The 15,736-nt window shown below is 46.4% G+C and overlaps 1 protein-coding gene across 5 annotated transcripts in view; it reads left to right on the top strand.

Annotated features, from left to right (window-relative positions):
- Positions 1-14,528, top strand: part of TESMIN (testis expressed metallothionein like protein) — a 45,709-nt gene extending 31,181 nt beyond the window's left edge. For all 5 annotated transcript variants that reach the window (XM_072639384.1, XM_072639383.1, XM_072639386.1 and 2 more), the window contains 4 exons: positions 4,075-4,177; positions 5,812-5,949; positions 8,417-8,592; positions 11,035-14,528. In XM_072639384.1, coding sequence (XP_072495485.1) covers positions 4,075-4,177; positions 5,812-5,949; positions 8,417-8,592; positions 11,035-11,227 — 610 coding nt within the window. In that variant the 3' untranslated portion in view covers positions 11,228-14,528. The remainder of the gene's footprint in view (positions 1-4,074; positions 4,178-5,811; positions 5,950-8,416; positions 8,593-11,034) is intronic.
- Positions 14,529-15,736: the final 1,208 nt, after the last annotated feature.

Below are 15,736 nucleotides of genomic sequence, written 5' to 3'. Positions count from 1 at the left end.
GGAAAAAAATTGAAGAAAGAATCATTTATTCCCAATACCCATCAGGCCAGCATCAAAATACAAGTTTTGCACTGTCCTTCCTTTAGGTTTTTCCAAGTTTTTAAATATTGGTGCTTCCGGGTGAAAGGTTATGGCAGCATCTAATGTGAAATTCACTTTCAGAATAGGAAGCTATCGTTTCCATTTGGGCGATAGCAAATTCATTGTAATTCAGCAGACGTATTAAGCACCTATGGTGTGCAAGGAATTCTGCTTTGTTTCCCTGCCTTCAAAGATCTTACAGTCTAATGAGGTGAGAACCCCAGAGTTCAAAGAAAGTGTCTCCCAATCCTTTGAAAAGTGAGCATCTCAAAAAGAGAGGGGCATCGCACTTTTGGGACAATCCTGAGATACACAGGCTTTTGGAGGGACATTTGTATTCATGACTTTTCACTATTTGGGTGCACATTTTGATTGTAACATAATAAAAAATGAATTCTGCAATGAAGCCACTTCACAGTAAATCTAGGTTGAATGTAAGCGTTTTAGATAAACCACATCTGTCCCTTATTTGCAGGATGTGGGGGCTTTAGGTAATAGATTACTGTAGTGTAGTTAGAATAGCCATACGTTACAATTTCATGTTATTCCTGGTTTTGCCTCAAATCAAGAGCAAGGTCTTCCTCCAGTTTTCCCTGTTAGAAATTGGAAAGTCTCCAAAAGAGTCTCTTCCTTGAGTCTTTTGATCTCTGGGGTGATTTAGCATGGACGTTGCTGGATGAACTTGCTTTGATCTTGTCAGCCTCCTGTTCCTAGTTAGGGATTTTCTTCAGAACTGTATTGTAGTGTGAGGAGGTCATTTCTGAATCGGGGGGAGTTCTGAACCATTGGGGGAAGGGGTCCTGGACCCCACTGGTGGCAGTCTGGTGAAGTAGAATGAAAAAAAAAAACCAATTATATTGAAACACAGCTATCAAAAAGAGCAGCGAGGTCACAGGCCCCTGACCTACAGGGACTGGGACCATCCTGAATGGACACACACAGACAGAGGTATAATTTCCTTTCCTAAATGTTTATTGCCAGACTAAGTGTCACTGTCATTTTTAACAGACAAGTTTGTTCTAGATAGATTGCTTATGTGGAAAATTGGCCATAAGATTTCATAGTAAAGATAGTAAGATTTCAGAGTAAAAAAAAAAGTACCAAAAGAGAAAGTAATCTTCACCCTCTGTAGATTATTTATTCCTTCTCTCCCTTGCCTTGGATTGAAGGGAAATAGTATGTCAGGTGGTGTTGAACTGGCCCCAGGTGGGAGAGTCATCTGCCTTCTCATCTGTAGACTGAGAGGGTTGGACAGGGATGGCCTCTGAGGGCCCCCAAGGGCTCCCCAGCTCTGGGTCGAGGAGCTCATGAGTGGAGTCCTTCAAATCTGGCATGTTTTAAAGACAGGTGGAAACTAATAAGCCTGGAGCAGAGAAAAGAGTGTGGCCATGGCTATGGCCATTGTCAGTCGGTTTTATTCGTCGCTTACAGGAAGATATAGGTGGCCTTACAAATTGGCAGATGATGTAGAGTTGAGAGGGAGATCTGATACTGGATGCCAGGGTCAAGATCAAGAAAGCCTGGTGCATAGTAACTTCTTTACCTAATACGTTTGTTGATTGATTGGTACAGGCAGGAAGCATTAATAGAATTCAGAGCCAAGCAGGATTCTATGTGTTGTATGTTCTATCACATGTCGTAGCATCATACATGACCGTGTGATTAGGGTATTGGCAAGTCTAATTGAGGTTGCTATGAGCTATGCTTGGCTTCATCTCTCATACTATCCTTGTGGAAGTGATGGGGACAGTGTGGGCCAGACCACAGAGATGGTAAAGTGAGGATTGCTTTCTGGGGGACGTTTGGCCTCTGGCTTGAAGTAAGGCTAGAACTGCCCCACGGTGGCCTAGGCTGCATGGGCCTGAAGGTGGGGATGGGAACCCCTTCGAAGGAGGACTCTGAGCACAGGCTGGACACCATTCAGCAGAGATATTGTCCAGGGGATGATGAGTCGGGCTAGAGGAGGCCCCTTCCCATGGTGAGATTCTGTGATTCTTAAATCAATGTGAAATAAGCGTTCAATCATCCAACCTACAAGAGCTCATTAAGCACCTCCTGTGTACTAGGCACTAACGGCCCCTGCTTTCCAGGATTGTACAGTTTTTTGGGGGGATAGACAATGTTAACAGGCTGCAAAATAAAGGTACATGCAAAATTAAGTACATGGTGAGGGGACCAAGGGTGACTCTGGAGCCTCGAAAAAGAGATGGAGGTGAGAAGGGAAAATGTGCCAGGTCTGGACGCTTCTTGAGCAGGGATTTGACGTGGTCAGACGGGCACTTTAGGAGAATCTAACAGTTTGGCACCTAGCTCTGGAGACTGGGGCCTGGATTGAAGAGGCAGGGAGCCCAAGCCCTACAGAACCTGGCCTGGGCCAGGGGACAGTGCAGGGGATTGAGCATTCCATGAGCCAGTAACTTGGTAACTGACTGGATAGAGGAGGTGAGTGAGAGAGTGGGAGTCAAGATCTCTTCAAGGCTAGGAGCTAGGGGGCCACACCCTAGCACGGTCCCTTGTACAGAGCACTACACAGCCATCATTTCATTGGATCCTCGTAATCCTGGGAGATAATGTGACATGGTTTTCATTTTACAGTTTGAGAAACTGGTGTCACAGAAGGAATTGTGGCTGAGCTGGGGACAAGAGCCCAAATCCAATGCCCTAAGAACAGGAAGTGACACTTTCATGAAAGTTGTGGGTCTCTTGGGTCTTCTCTGCCTCCTGTACTCCTGGGGATTCTATGGTTCCCTAAAGCCTTCCTTGGGTCAGAGATCAGAAGGGGGTGTGTGTGTGTGTGTGTGTATGTATGAGAGAGAGAGAGAGAGAGAGAGAGAGAGAGAGAGAGAGAGAGAGAGAGAGAGAGAGAGAGAGAGAGAGAGAACAAGAGAGAAAGAGAAAACAAGAGTAGAGAGATGAGAGAGAGAAAAGGAAGGGAGGGATGGGGGTACCCTGCAGTGTGACTGCACCAAACCACTCAGCCGGTAAGGAAAGGTCTCCTTCCTACCCATCTGAAATGCTGGGATTATGGGGCCCCAGGGTGCAGGGTCTCTGGGCCTTTAGGGGAGCATGCTAAAGAGCCAGCTGTGATGCTCTCATGTGTCTGAGAGGGCCGTGCCGGATGTCCTTGGGCCTCTCTCCTCTCTCTGAGGCACACAGAATCACAGGGGCAGAATGGCCAGGTTGGCATTCTGCTAGAATTCGTATCATGTGGCATGTAGAAAGTTACTCATGTCTGTCATGGCTCTCTCCTCTGTAACTGACACAGAGGAGAGTTTAGGGGCACAATCGGCCTCCCTCTTCATGGACTCAGCTCAGAAGATGCCCACGTGGGGAACATGATGGGAAGGGACTGGCAGTATAGGTGGCTCCTGAAGGTGCTCCCTCCAGTGAGCGGCTAATAGCCTGGGACATTGAATGACTGACGAATAGAGGGTGATTCTGTTGGAAAGGCCGCAGGTGTAATCTGAACAGGAAAAGTACAGGAAAAGTTTCCTTCCATCACTAGGCGGCTGTAGCTAAGAGATCCGGCCTCGGCCTTAGTCCGGGACTCAGTCTGGACGCTCCCCCGGGCTCCCGTCCCACCCCTGAGCCAGACTGGCAGTGAGGCACTAGCGAAGGTGGTTGTCCTGGCCCCAGGGAGCTCCCAGAGCCCAAGCCCGTCTGCGCTGGTAGAGTTGCATTGCTAGACGTTCCCTACCCTGCTGACACCCCAAGTCAGGCCGCCCAAACAGGCCCTCCTGGGTGTCCCTGGCTCGGGGTCGCCGCACGCCCGGCCGTGCCCAGTACTGTTGGATGCCCGGCCACACCTTAGCTCTGGTGGCACAGGCAGCGAGGGTCTCTCCCAGGAGGCTTGGGGCTCGCGTGGCTCGCCCTCCCGCGCAGTCCGGGCATTTCTGGATCAGAAAAGAACAGACTCTAGGTCTACTCCCAGCTCCCGAAGCTACGCTGTGCGGATGGGGGCCGCAGAGATCTTCACCCCCGCTTTCTTTTCAGGTACTGTGATTGTTTTGCCAATGGAGACTTTTGCAACAACTGCAACTGCAATAACTGTTACAACAACTTACGGCACGAAATCGAGCGGTTTAAAGCCATTAAGGTAAAGAGCCCTGGCATCGCGAGCCTTGGGCTGTGCGCTCTGGAGGGACTCAGGGCTCCAAGGCGGCGGCTGTGGCGAGGCGCGCCCAGAGGCAGCCAGGGGGCTACTCTCCTCACCGACATCCCCCCAAGTGACAGGAGGGCGGCCCCCCAGAGGCTTCCTGATCCGATATGGGAAGGGAGTGAGGCGGGCGGAGCTGTCCCAGGGGGCGCTTCCATGAGGTGTGGGTGCCCTCCCCAATCCTGGAGAGCCTGGACATTTAGATACGGGCGTCTGCAGGCTCAAAAAAGGGATCAGAGGAGAAAGGGGGGGGGGGGGATGTGAGATTAGGCTTAAAAGCCACCTACGTGCCCTGGTGGATAGAGAGCTGGATTTGAGAGTCAGGGATACCTGGGTTCAAATCCTGCATTGAACATGAAGGAGATTTGTGACCTCGAGTGAGTCACTTAACTCTCAGCCTCAGTTTCCTCATCTGTTAAATGAGCACCTGCTTCCTAGGGTTGTTGTGAGGATCAAATTAGATAATGTAGAGCTTTGCACACCTTAAAATCATATGTAGACGCTCTTAGAGTTGTTGGGTGGCACAGTGGATAGAATGAAATGCCTGAAGTCAGGAAGACACATCTTCCTGAGTTCAAATATGGCCTCAGACACTTACTAGCTGTGTGACCCTGGGCAAATCCCTTCACCCTGTTTGCCTCAGTTCCCTCATCTGTAAAGTGAACTGGAGAAAGAAATGGAAAACCATTCTGGTATCTCTACCAAGAAAGCCCCAGATGGGATCACAAAGGGTCAGACAGGGATTGAAAAACGGTTGAACAAAGCTGCTATCTATTATCATCATCCATCATTATTCTCCAGAAGGTGTTCATTTGTAAAATCAGAGGCCTGGGCCTCTCAGTCCCTCCTTACCCTAGGTCCTTGGTCTCCCACTCGCATAGAGAAGGAAGAAGGGTCCCGGGCCCAGAAACCCAAAGGCAGTATCTCTGCTGACAAAGTACTTAAGTCACCATTCCTTGCACTGTAGGGAGGACAGTAATGAGGAGCCCCAGGTTCACTGAGACTCAGAGAGGGAGGTGACTTACCCACACAGCTAGACAACGGTAGAGCAAATTAGGAGCCTATTACATTTCTACCTAGCTTCTGAAAATAAAGTTCTCATTATGTGAAAAAGAAAATGACATGTGTTGACATGGTTTGTGATTGTTACGGTCATTTCAACTAATTGAACTGCCAATTTGGACAGTGGAGAAATCAGTTCTTAATGTGGCTGAAAATACCCTCCAAATTCTCCTGTGACCAGTTGGCCAGAAAGAGAGCCAGGTAACCAGTTTCCCGCCTCCTATGTGTAAACTCCACCCTCAGGGCAAAATCACTTTTTTAGAAATGTAGCAGCAAAGGAAACTGTGGAAATAAAGGTTCAAATTCAAAACTGAAGAAAAAGATGAAGTAACGTTCTGTCGTAGTTACCAGGGCTGTTCACGACTGTTTGCTGGGAGTGTGTTGCAGGGAAGGGTTAGGATGCCTTGTGTCTATACATACATAGAGACATTTATTCCTGAAAAGTGTTATTTAATAATACATACCAAAATTTCGGGGAAATTACTCATCTGCATCTTCCTTCTCTTTCACAGGCCTGTCTTGATAGAAATCCAGAAGCCTTCCAACCCAAGATTGGGAAAGGAAAATTGGGGGACATTAAACCTCGACATAACAAAGGATGTAATTGTAAGAGGTCAGGCTGTCTTAAGAATTACTGTGAGTGCTATGAGGTGAGTCATTAGCATCTCCTGCCTTTTCCAAAAACCTTCACTTTTTCTGACTCAAATAATCCGGTTTGCCCTATTTTTAAAAAAGAAAGCTATCACTAATTTCTGACTACAGCGTATAAAAGGCTGCTAAATTATATTTGTTTCTCAAACGAAATTTGAATTTTTGGAAGCCAGTCAACAAACATTTACTGCTATATCTACTATTAAGTAAATTCAACTTGCTACTAAGTAAGGTATGTCCCAAGTGCTGAGGATACAAAGAAAAACAAACGAAAGATGACTGTGCCCTTGAATACTTACAGTCTAGACAGCTAAAACTATGAAGTGCTCTAAGATTCTCGGTGTTAACTCATCTCAGCCTGACAACAACCAGGTGAGGGAGGTGCCATTAGTGTAGGAAATGGAGGCTAAGAGAGAGCAAATGACTGGCCCAGGGTCACACAACTAGTAAGTGTCTAAGGTAGGATTTGAACTCAGGTCTTCCTGTCCAAGTCCCCCACTCTGTCCACCACACTAGCTGGCTGCCTTAAATAGTTTGTCTCTCACTCACTAGACTGCCCACATGTTGCCTTCTGAAGAATGCCTCTATACAGCAGTGCAGAGACTGAGGGTCCAGAGGGACCACTGGGTACCTCCAGCAGTGTAAGAATGATATTCAGGTAGGGCCCCCTCCCTTTACTGCAGTGCCACTTCTGGGCCTAAGGGACCACAGCTCTTGCCACGGGCACACTGCCAGCCTTAGTTGGAGCCCTCTTTGTCTGTTGGTGACTCCTGGGACATGATGAGTTGGCCTCTTGTGGATTCCAAGGTCCTGAGTTATTCTGAGGAATCCCCTCTGCGGAGGTACTGGTTCCTTCAGAAACCAAAGATCTCCTTCTGTGGATTCCCCTCACCTTCTTTAGGGCGATTCCACAATGAAAATCCCTTGCAGTGAAAGTGTGTTAATAGAGAGTATTATGTTCATGCTAATTAGCATCAGTATGTAAATAGAGATTTCCTTGGTCTGCTCTCATTCAAAACTCTGTGCCCTGGGGTGGTCCTCCGATGCCCCCTGGCGTGGAGCTTGGGTTGAAGATAGCTCTTAACGTATTGTCACCTCCAAGATGAGAAGGTGCCAGGTGGCTTCTTCATGGGCAGTTGAGGACCAAGCTGTGGGTTGAGGACTTTACTGGCAGGAGTGTAGAGCCGAGGACCACCAGTCTTCTCTAGTTCCTTCCCTCTTCCTCCTCCCTGTCTTCTACCTCCTGCCATGTCAGAGGTGGAAATATGAAGGAAAAGGAAACCTCTCTAAAAGCAGGCCTTCACCTAAAGAAGGGGATTTGCTTTATCTGGCATCTTTTGTGTGGAGGAGAGACCTATGAACATTGTGCACAGGCTATGCCAGCCTTCCTAACGAGTCTGGACCCCAGGGTGGTGAGAGATGGTCTGTTGGAGACCTGAGCTGCAGAGGAAAGTCTAAGGACTCACCAGGCTTTGAGGAGATGGCAGCAGAGAAGGTCAAAGATGAATGGCGCTGCTCCCACAGAGACCATCCTGACAATGCCCTCTCTTCTTCTTGGGGTCCCCAATGGCTGGCATTAAGCATGTGTTTCTCACAATGCCAAATTCTGATCAAAATTTTAAAAATGATCATGAAGGAAAACGTTCTATTTTATGTCCAGTTGATTTTGGTCATCAACAACCATCATCTTCATTATGAATGCCTAATTAATCTCTACCTTTCTCTTATAAAGGTAAAAATAAATTTCATTTATAACTTTATAAATAAATTTATTTATAAGGTGGAATTTGGCTCTGGGATTGCGTCCCAATTACTGGATGTCATGGAAAATGACATTTGTCACATCTCCTTGGTTCATAGGCAGAGTAGGGGCTGTGGCTGTGAGGAAGGACTCAGCTGGGAACTTTTGATGGTTCTCCCAAGTGCCCCCTTGGCAAAGGCCACTGCACCTCCCCAGGGGGCTGGGATTTCTAGAAGTGGGGCAAACAACCCCTTGTCTCACTTTATTTGAGACTTGACTAATTTGCTGATGCAAACGCATCCCTAAAAGCACCACCTGCACTTGCACATGCACATCCACTCATCTGTGGTCACTTCACTGTCAGGAGCTGCATCGTGACGCCACTAATGCAGGGCTCTGGAGAATGAAACGGAACATCTTCTCACACAGAGAACATGATTCCGCTCTGCTGCTCCACCCCATTCTGCCTCGTCCTGGTCCATTCCCCATCTTCTGCCTTTCTATGTGGAAACCGGCAGGTTTTCTGTGGAACCAGAAGAGAGTTCTCTTCCTTGGTCACTTTCTTCTTGCACGTTTCACTCACCAATTCAAGGTTCAAAATGGAGCTGATCAGTTTTAAATAACTTTTTTTTTTTTAATCCATGGAGCTCTTTCTACACATTGTAAGCACTTACTAAGTGATTTCTAAATTGAATTTTTTTTAATCAAAGCATTTCTGTTGCCAGGCCAAAATTATGTGTTCTTCCATTTGCAAATGTATTGGTTGCAAAAATTATGAAGAAAGCCCGGAACGAAAAACTCTCCTGAACATGTCCAACTATGTGGAGATCGGAGGGGCTGAAGGCAGCCATCTTTATTCACCGTCAAAGTTTGCAGTGTTGCCAAAATTCAGGAAGGACAGGTAGGTGACTTTACAATGCAGGAGAACGGTCAAGAGAAAACACAAATAAAATGTGAATGGCAAGAATTAATCTGGACCTAGCAGGATGTGTTTCTTAGGTCTTTGCACATGTTAGTGACAGCGGCCAAGGCAGGGCTCAGGGCATCGGTTTATTTGGAGACAATGGGGGTTAGGCACTTGCTCAGAATCACACAGCCAGTAGGTATCTGAGGTTGGATTTGAACTCGGGTCCTCTTGATTGCAGGATTGGTGCTCTATCCACTAGGCCACCTAGCTGCTCCTCAGGCATCTGTTTTGACTGAGGTTCTAGTGGATTGTAAGTTAGTGTGTGTGCACAGTAGAACATGGCAGCCCCCTAAAAAATAAATTTGGTTTGGGCTGCAAACTATTCAGGACCAAGGAGGTCAGAGGCCCAGTGCTTAGACCATTTCTGGAGTGTTTTACTTCTGGGGCCACAAAGGACTTTTGAGGAGGATATTGGTCATCTGGAGAAGAGTTCAAAGGAGGCAGCCAGGACTATGGAAGAGCCTGGAGGCCAGGTCACAGGAGGATCAGTCAGGGGAGCAAGATGGGTTTGACTGAGAAGGCTTGGAGGGACTTGAGAGCCGTCCATCAGGTGTTAAGGAGCTGTCATGTCACCACGTCCACCCAAACCTGCGTGAGGGCCTGCTCTGCCAACACCCTCCCTCCCTGTGTTTGTCCATCCCTTCCTGAAGACTTCAGGGAAGGCCTGGAGGGGGACCCGACCTCCCCAGACACCAGTGCTCCACTTGGTCATAACCCTCACAGAAAGTAACTTTTCATTATTTCAGGTCCAAACATGCCTTTCTAATCCTAGTTGTGTCCTCTGGGTGCAAGCAGATCACATCGAGCCCCTGTCCCCAGCCTCTGCTGTGCTGCCTCTGAGCTGTCTCTTCCCCTGGAGGAATGTCCCCAGATCTCTCAGCTGATCCTCGTCTAGAAAAACCCCTGTTCTCACCACTGGGACTGCCCTCTGATGAATGCTCTCCTGCTCAGCACTGTCCTTTGACAAATGTGGTGGCCCAGAACATGGCAGACATCTTGTCACTGGAATCACTTGGCAGATGCAGCTCAATGCGACGCGTATTTCTTGAGCACCTACTGTGTTCCAGGTGCCCTGCTTGGTGCAGGCAGAAAAATGAAGTAGTCCCTGCTCAGGGAGCTAATATTCTGTTGACTTAGAGTTGCTAGAGGCCCTTGTGCAGAAGAATGAAGGCTTTCTCTGCCCAGTTTTACCCAGACTGAGCCATAAAATGCCCCTTCACAATCTGTCTGATGAATTGCATTCCCATAATGCTTTGTTGAGAGCAGCTTCCCCCTCCGCCTTTAACCATGTTTGCAGATTTTGGTCTATTTCACTTTTCTATTTTTCCAAGTGGTGCTTGGCTGCATCACCATAATAGACCACTTAAGCTTCTCGCGAAACATTCGTGCAGATTTTTGCTTAATCTTTTGCTGGGCACAGGAGTTGGTTGATAACCATCCCTTAGCTCTGGGCAAATCCATGGTTGGGCCTAAGGATAGGCTGAATGTGAACATCTTCCTGACTCCAGGCCCAGCTTTTTATCCACTGGGGCACCTGGCCTACCCAGTGTTATGTCATTAGCCTCTCCCTACAAGTCTGTGAGTGGAAGTCAAAGTAGTCCTCCTTTCCCTGACCTGGACCACAACTAAAATGTAGCAGGCTTAGTCTGGATTCTGAGCCCAGCACCTCCTCCATTCTGTGATTCAGTGTGTTCTTGGACCCTGACCTGAGGCATGCATGGCATGGGGATGTCTCATTGTGGGTGATCCTGGGCTTCAAATAAGTGAGGAAGATGCTTATCTTAAGCCAACTGGCAGAGGGTGGGTCTGTTGTCTGGGGACCAACTGAGCTTAGCTTAGGGACCAGCTGCATCTCATAGAGACTATCTTGTAAGATGTGAGTGGGTGAGGATTGGGCAGTTGTGGTGGCAGAGTAACAGCTCCAGAATTGCCAATGATTTTGTTTTGTTTTGAGGTTTTTAGCTCTGGCATAGACTTTACTAAAGACCTCAGGTCAAAGGTGACTAACCTGGTTGTACCAACCTTTCTTTGCAATAGGTCCTGATTAAACAATAAAGATGCATTTAGCCTCAGGGAACTTTAATGCCTCTGACTCTGTAGAGGCAAAATAGTTGGCCTGAAAACTATGCCAAGGATGCTTAGAACCTGCCAGGGTCAGGGTCAGGAAACCCACAGATTTATTTTCTGTAGTGAGATTCTTTATGGGGTCTCACTAGTATATGGTGCTGGCTCAGGAGCCCCAGAACAAGCCTTAACTCACTTGCCACATGACAATTGGTAGGACTCATGAATTCAAACTCTGTGTTGAATATCAACTGGATTTTTGAAGCAGCAGCTCTTGGAGTGTTGCTCTTGTAACCTCTTTGTCTCCTACAGACAACCTTACACGTGCATCTCCTGGGAAGTGGTGGAAGCGGCCTGCGCTTGTCTGCTGGCCCAAGGGGAAGAGGCCGAGAAGGAGCACTACTCAGAGTGCTTGGCAGAGCAGATGATCCTCGAGGAGTTCGGGAGGTGTTTATCCCAGATTCTTCATACAGAATTCAAATCCAAAGGGCTGAAAGTTGACTAGACTGGGAAGCCTATGGAATGCATGTGGAGGTCTCTCCCATGACAATGTTCAGAATGGAATTTGTGTCTTGGTATTTGTAGGAAATATGCTGGCAAGGTCTAATTCAGATTGTCCCCTGGAGCACGAAGGCCAGTATCACCTTCTGCATCCATGAGTGTAAGAAATCTATTCATTGAGTCTCTGGAGGACAGAGCAGCAGCTGAACATCTCTTGAACAAATGTCTCCATAATACTGTTATCTGGGGGAGGGGGTGGGGGTTGTGGATTCCTGAAATCCATGATGGCTCTTTGGATTGGGAAGTCACCAGATAGAAGTTTGGCAAATAGTGGGTTGGCCTTGAATGAAAAAATCAAGGTTGACTTCAATTCTCCCAATCTGAACCTCTCCAGAGAATTCCCTTACAGACAGACACTGCCCAGCCTGGACAACCTTAGGTCATGGTCTTCTCTTTGGAAATTCTTTGGAGGTGCATTTCCCACCTGGGCAGTTGCGCTACTGCTAAAATTGCTGGAGAATTGTCAGCCTCCCCTGAGAATATCCATAGTATAGGTGGTTCCCCTCCCTGCCCTCCGCTGATTCATTCTAAGGGTTTAAATAAGCAGTGGATGTAGTAGCAGCTGCAGCCTCTTTGTCCTCTGGGACTTGTTCTAAGACTTGAAAATCTGACCCTTGGTGAGTTTCTCTTGAATTGTGGAAAGGACCCCTTTTCCCATGAACCTCTGTGTTGTTAGTGCTGCATGGTATTATCATTATTATTCCTTATTAAACCTAGATAAAAGATGTGGTCCCGCATTGACTGCAGACAGACTCTATTAGCATTGGGTCTTCTAACGTCCACAAGTGTTGGAAAGGTCCCAAACATCCTCATAGTGAAACATGCTAACATCATGTAGTGAACCACTCCCCTCTGTCAGTGAGTGGTGCTTAGTGACAGCATCTGCTGCTAGAATGGTATGTTTGCTCAATAAAGTGACAGACTGTTGGGGAGAGCCTGGTTAAGTGAGTGACATTCACAATCCACTATTCCTAGGGACACAGAAACAGATGAATTGGTCATTACAGGAAGGGCTGGCTCTTTGTTCCACAGCATATCCTAACCCTCCACCAGGGAGAAGAGTAAAGAGATACTCCTTAAAGGGAAACAGGAAACACTTAGTCCTTTCCCTACTCCAATCCTCATATAATGTTTGGGGGACTGGAACCTTTAGAAGGCCAGAAGGTAGATGAGGGGGAGTGGATGAGCCCACATTCGAAGGCTCTTCACACCTGATCCCTTCTAGGCTTCCCATGGACCCTGACCAGGGGGGAGGGGCCCAGGTACATCCTCTGCATTTATTGACTGAAGAAAAGGACCACTCTGACCACAGCATAGGACCATGTGTGGCATGATGGTGGGAGAAGAGAAGGACACAGCTCTCTGAAGAAAGTCTTTAGCTCAACAAACAGAAATCTGTTGCAACCTTGTGCAGGAAGGAAGAGGAGGAACATTGAAGACCAGGCCAGGTTAGGGTATAGGGATTCCTCCAGGCATAAGCCCCCCAGGGCAGGGATTTCTCAGAACGAGCTTGGGGACTGCATCCCCTGCCCACAGCTGAGCTGCACCCAGGGAGCAGTGGTTGTGATGCCAGCTGCAGCCAGGCATCCCTCAACCAAAGCTGGAAAATTTGGGAAGGCCTAAGAGCTAGCTATCTTCCTCTGCCTCAGGGAGGGCACCCTCCTACCAGACCACTCTAGAAAGAGAGAACCTGACTGAATCCATACGAGGCAAGAGCCAGCCATGTACCAGCTTATTTTAAAGTTAAATCTGAGATTAAAATCTCTAAATACAAATATGTATGAAATACTACAGTAATGACCAAAATTAATATCGTGGATAACTACAATTACAAGTCACTTTATTTTCAATGGGGAAAACTGCTAGTTTTATTTAAAACTAAAAACATCATGCCCTTATTTCATGCTATGGTCAGGCATCTTTCTCACTAGCCACCAAAAAGCACAGGTGATGTAAACCCATGACATGGAATTGTGAAGAGGACGGGACCCCCATTTAGACAATAGCCTAGCCTGGTTCCTCTCCAGAACTGGACAGGACATTTGGAACCGCTGCCATGAATGCTGACAGGCTTCTCCTCCAGCCCTCCCTTTCTGGGCAAACATTTCACTCATTCTTGGCAGGAGACTGGGATTGGCCGCCTTTGGCAGCTCTGGCCTGTTCTTTCAATCCTCATTTTAGGCCTTCAGTTCTCCTGGCTGCCTTGGGTGTTCAGGGAGGTAAAATGGGCTGCCATGAGCATGTGTGATGGATGCAAGTACATCTGGGCATGAAGTTTGGGGTCCAGGACATCCTTCCCAACGTACATTCTTGCAATCATCTCTGCATTTAGTTTTACTTAACCATATGAACCCCAATATCTCAGTCCTAAAGAAGGAGCCGAGAAGCGCCTATAAGCACTAGTATCACATGCTTCCCAGGAAGGCTCCCTGCTGACTCATCCTCCTCTCTGGGTGGGTTGGGTCCATGCAAAGCCCAAAGTGCAGACCTTGCTCCCTTTATCTTTCCCTGCAAAGGAAATGAGGCTTAATCCACTGTGGGAAAAGTACAAAGAGTGGAGCAGGGGCAGATGGGAGGGGTGGGGATGGGCAGAGCAGAGCTGCTGTGCTCCCAGGACCCTGGGCTGGCATGTCTGCATGGATATTTCTCAGTTCCCCTTTGACAGACCATAGCAGAGGGTCAGAGCTGACCAAGTCATCCCCGGCCCAGGGGCTTTTTTGGGGGGTCAGCAGTCAGTGTGGTTTGCTTTCGTGCAGAAGAGAAATTGAGGTGGTTGTCTGAATTGAGAAGATTGTCCATGCTCTTGGTCATAGCACACTGGCCTCTGCTATCCTTCCGACATCGAGGCTCTTTCTTCTTAGTGCAGGTTTAACCATGTAACTGCCATTATTTACTAACTTGGTAAAAGTATCAGTTTACTGATAGCTAATTGAAATGGTTTTTTTCCTTCGTTAGTTCTTGTTATTTTTGAATATATTATTTTAAATAAGCAAAATTATTATCTGGGCTACCCCTCAATATAATAAAGTAAAACAAGACAGTTTTCTTTCTTAGTGCTTCAGTTGCTAGTATAAATTACCTAGGATTGAATGCTCAGGTGCTCTTGATTTGGACAATATTTAACACCTAGTAGGTCTGTAATCTACACCTTAGACTTAACTATGACTCAAATTATTTATTGCTAGAGAAAATTATATCTATTGGTATTTTTATTTAGAAAATAAATGTTAATTTTACAATTTTAAGGACTGTGTTTTTATTATCAAATATTAAATATTTTAATTCTCTTATTAAACATTTCTACTAGGCTATGAGGCTAATTAGCTTGATGTTTGGCAAGTCCTTATTTAGTTTAGGTTTCTGTTATTTAGATATTTATTTGCATCCTTAGAAGGATGAGCTTCTGCTAAGGCTCTAATCTCATGCAGGAGCACATAGGTTACAGCGCTCTGCAAGACGGTCACAATGAATTACCTAAGAGACATTTCTTTTTTTCCAGTTGTAACCAAAGAGAGAGATGGAGTGTATTCCAGATTGTGTCTAGAGAGTTGTCTCTAGTAAGACATGTTCAGTTACCAACCACATTCAAATGAACCGGGCATTCCACCCACATGGATGGCTGCTCACAAATCCTCATACTCTTGTGTAATTTTCTTGCTTTCCAAAGCATGCTCTATATACAAGTGTTGATTTTTCATTAAATTATAATCTTGAGTAAAGCTGGATGTCTCTTTAAGGTCACACAAGATAGACCACAAGTCACTGTCACCCAAGATAACTAATTGTGCTGAAATTCTCTAACACAAAACAGAAAATGTTTATGATTGTAACCTCACTGACTAATAGTTATACTATTACAATCTCACAAATTCTTATAGCATTGCCTAATTAGTCTCATGCCATCATGAGATATTAAAGGACCTTATCTTATACAGGGTAACAGGAGGATGATAAGGTGAAATACACATCCACTTAGTTGTTTAGGATTATAGAAAGGATTAGAAATCTAGGCTGAATAGCTCAGATCTTATAACCTTCAGCTTTCTAGTAGCTCAGATGTGCTATGGTCTATTAAATGAAGATAAATTATTACGTTCATCTCTTCTACTGATCGCCGGCCATGATTATAGTAATTTGCCATAAAAAGAAAATAGGAACATACCTGTAGCAAGGGGAAAATGTTCTCCTAACTTGATGTCATTTCCAGGCTAGAATCATATGGACAGCCAATTCACTTAAGAAAATGTCATAGCGAGGCTTAGAGTCAGCCAGGTGGGAAACTTGCCATTCAAGAAAAAATGTCATACTGGGGAAATTGGGTCAGGAGAATCGTACATCAGTCCTTGCCAAAAGTCATTCTCCCAGCTTTTGTCATGAGACAGCACTCTACCTACAGCTCACAGATGCCAGCACCAGAGGGTTACCAGCATTATGGATAATCAACTCAATGGCA

The sequence above is a fragment of the Notamacropus eugenii genome, chromosome 2, assembly GCF_028372415.1.
Source record: "Notamacropus eugenii isolate mMacEug1 chromosome 2, mMacEug1.pri_v2, whole genome shotgun sequence".
NCBI classification, from domain to species: Eukaryota; Metazoa; Chordata; class Mammalia; order Diprotodontia; family Macropodidae; genus Notamacropus; species Notamacropus eugenii.
This window is presented reverse-complemented; position numbering and strand designations above follow the sequence as displayed.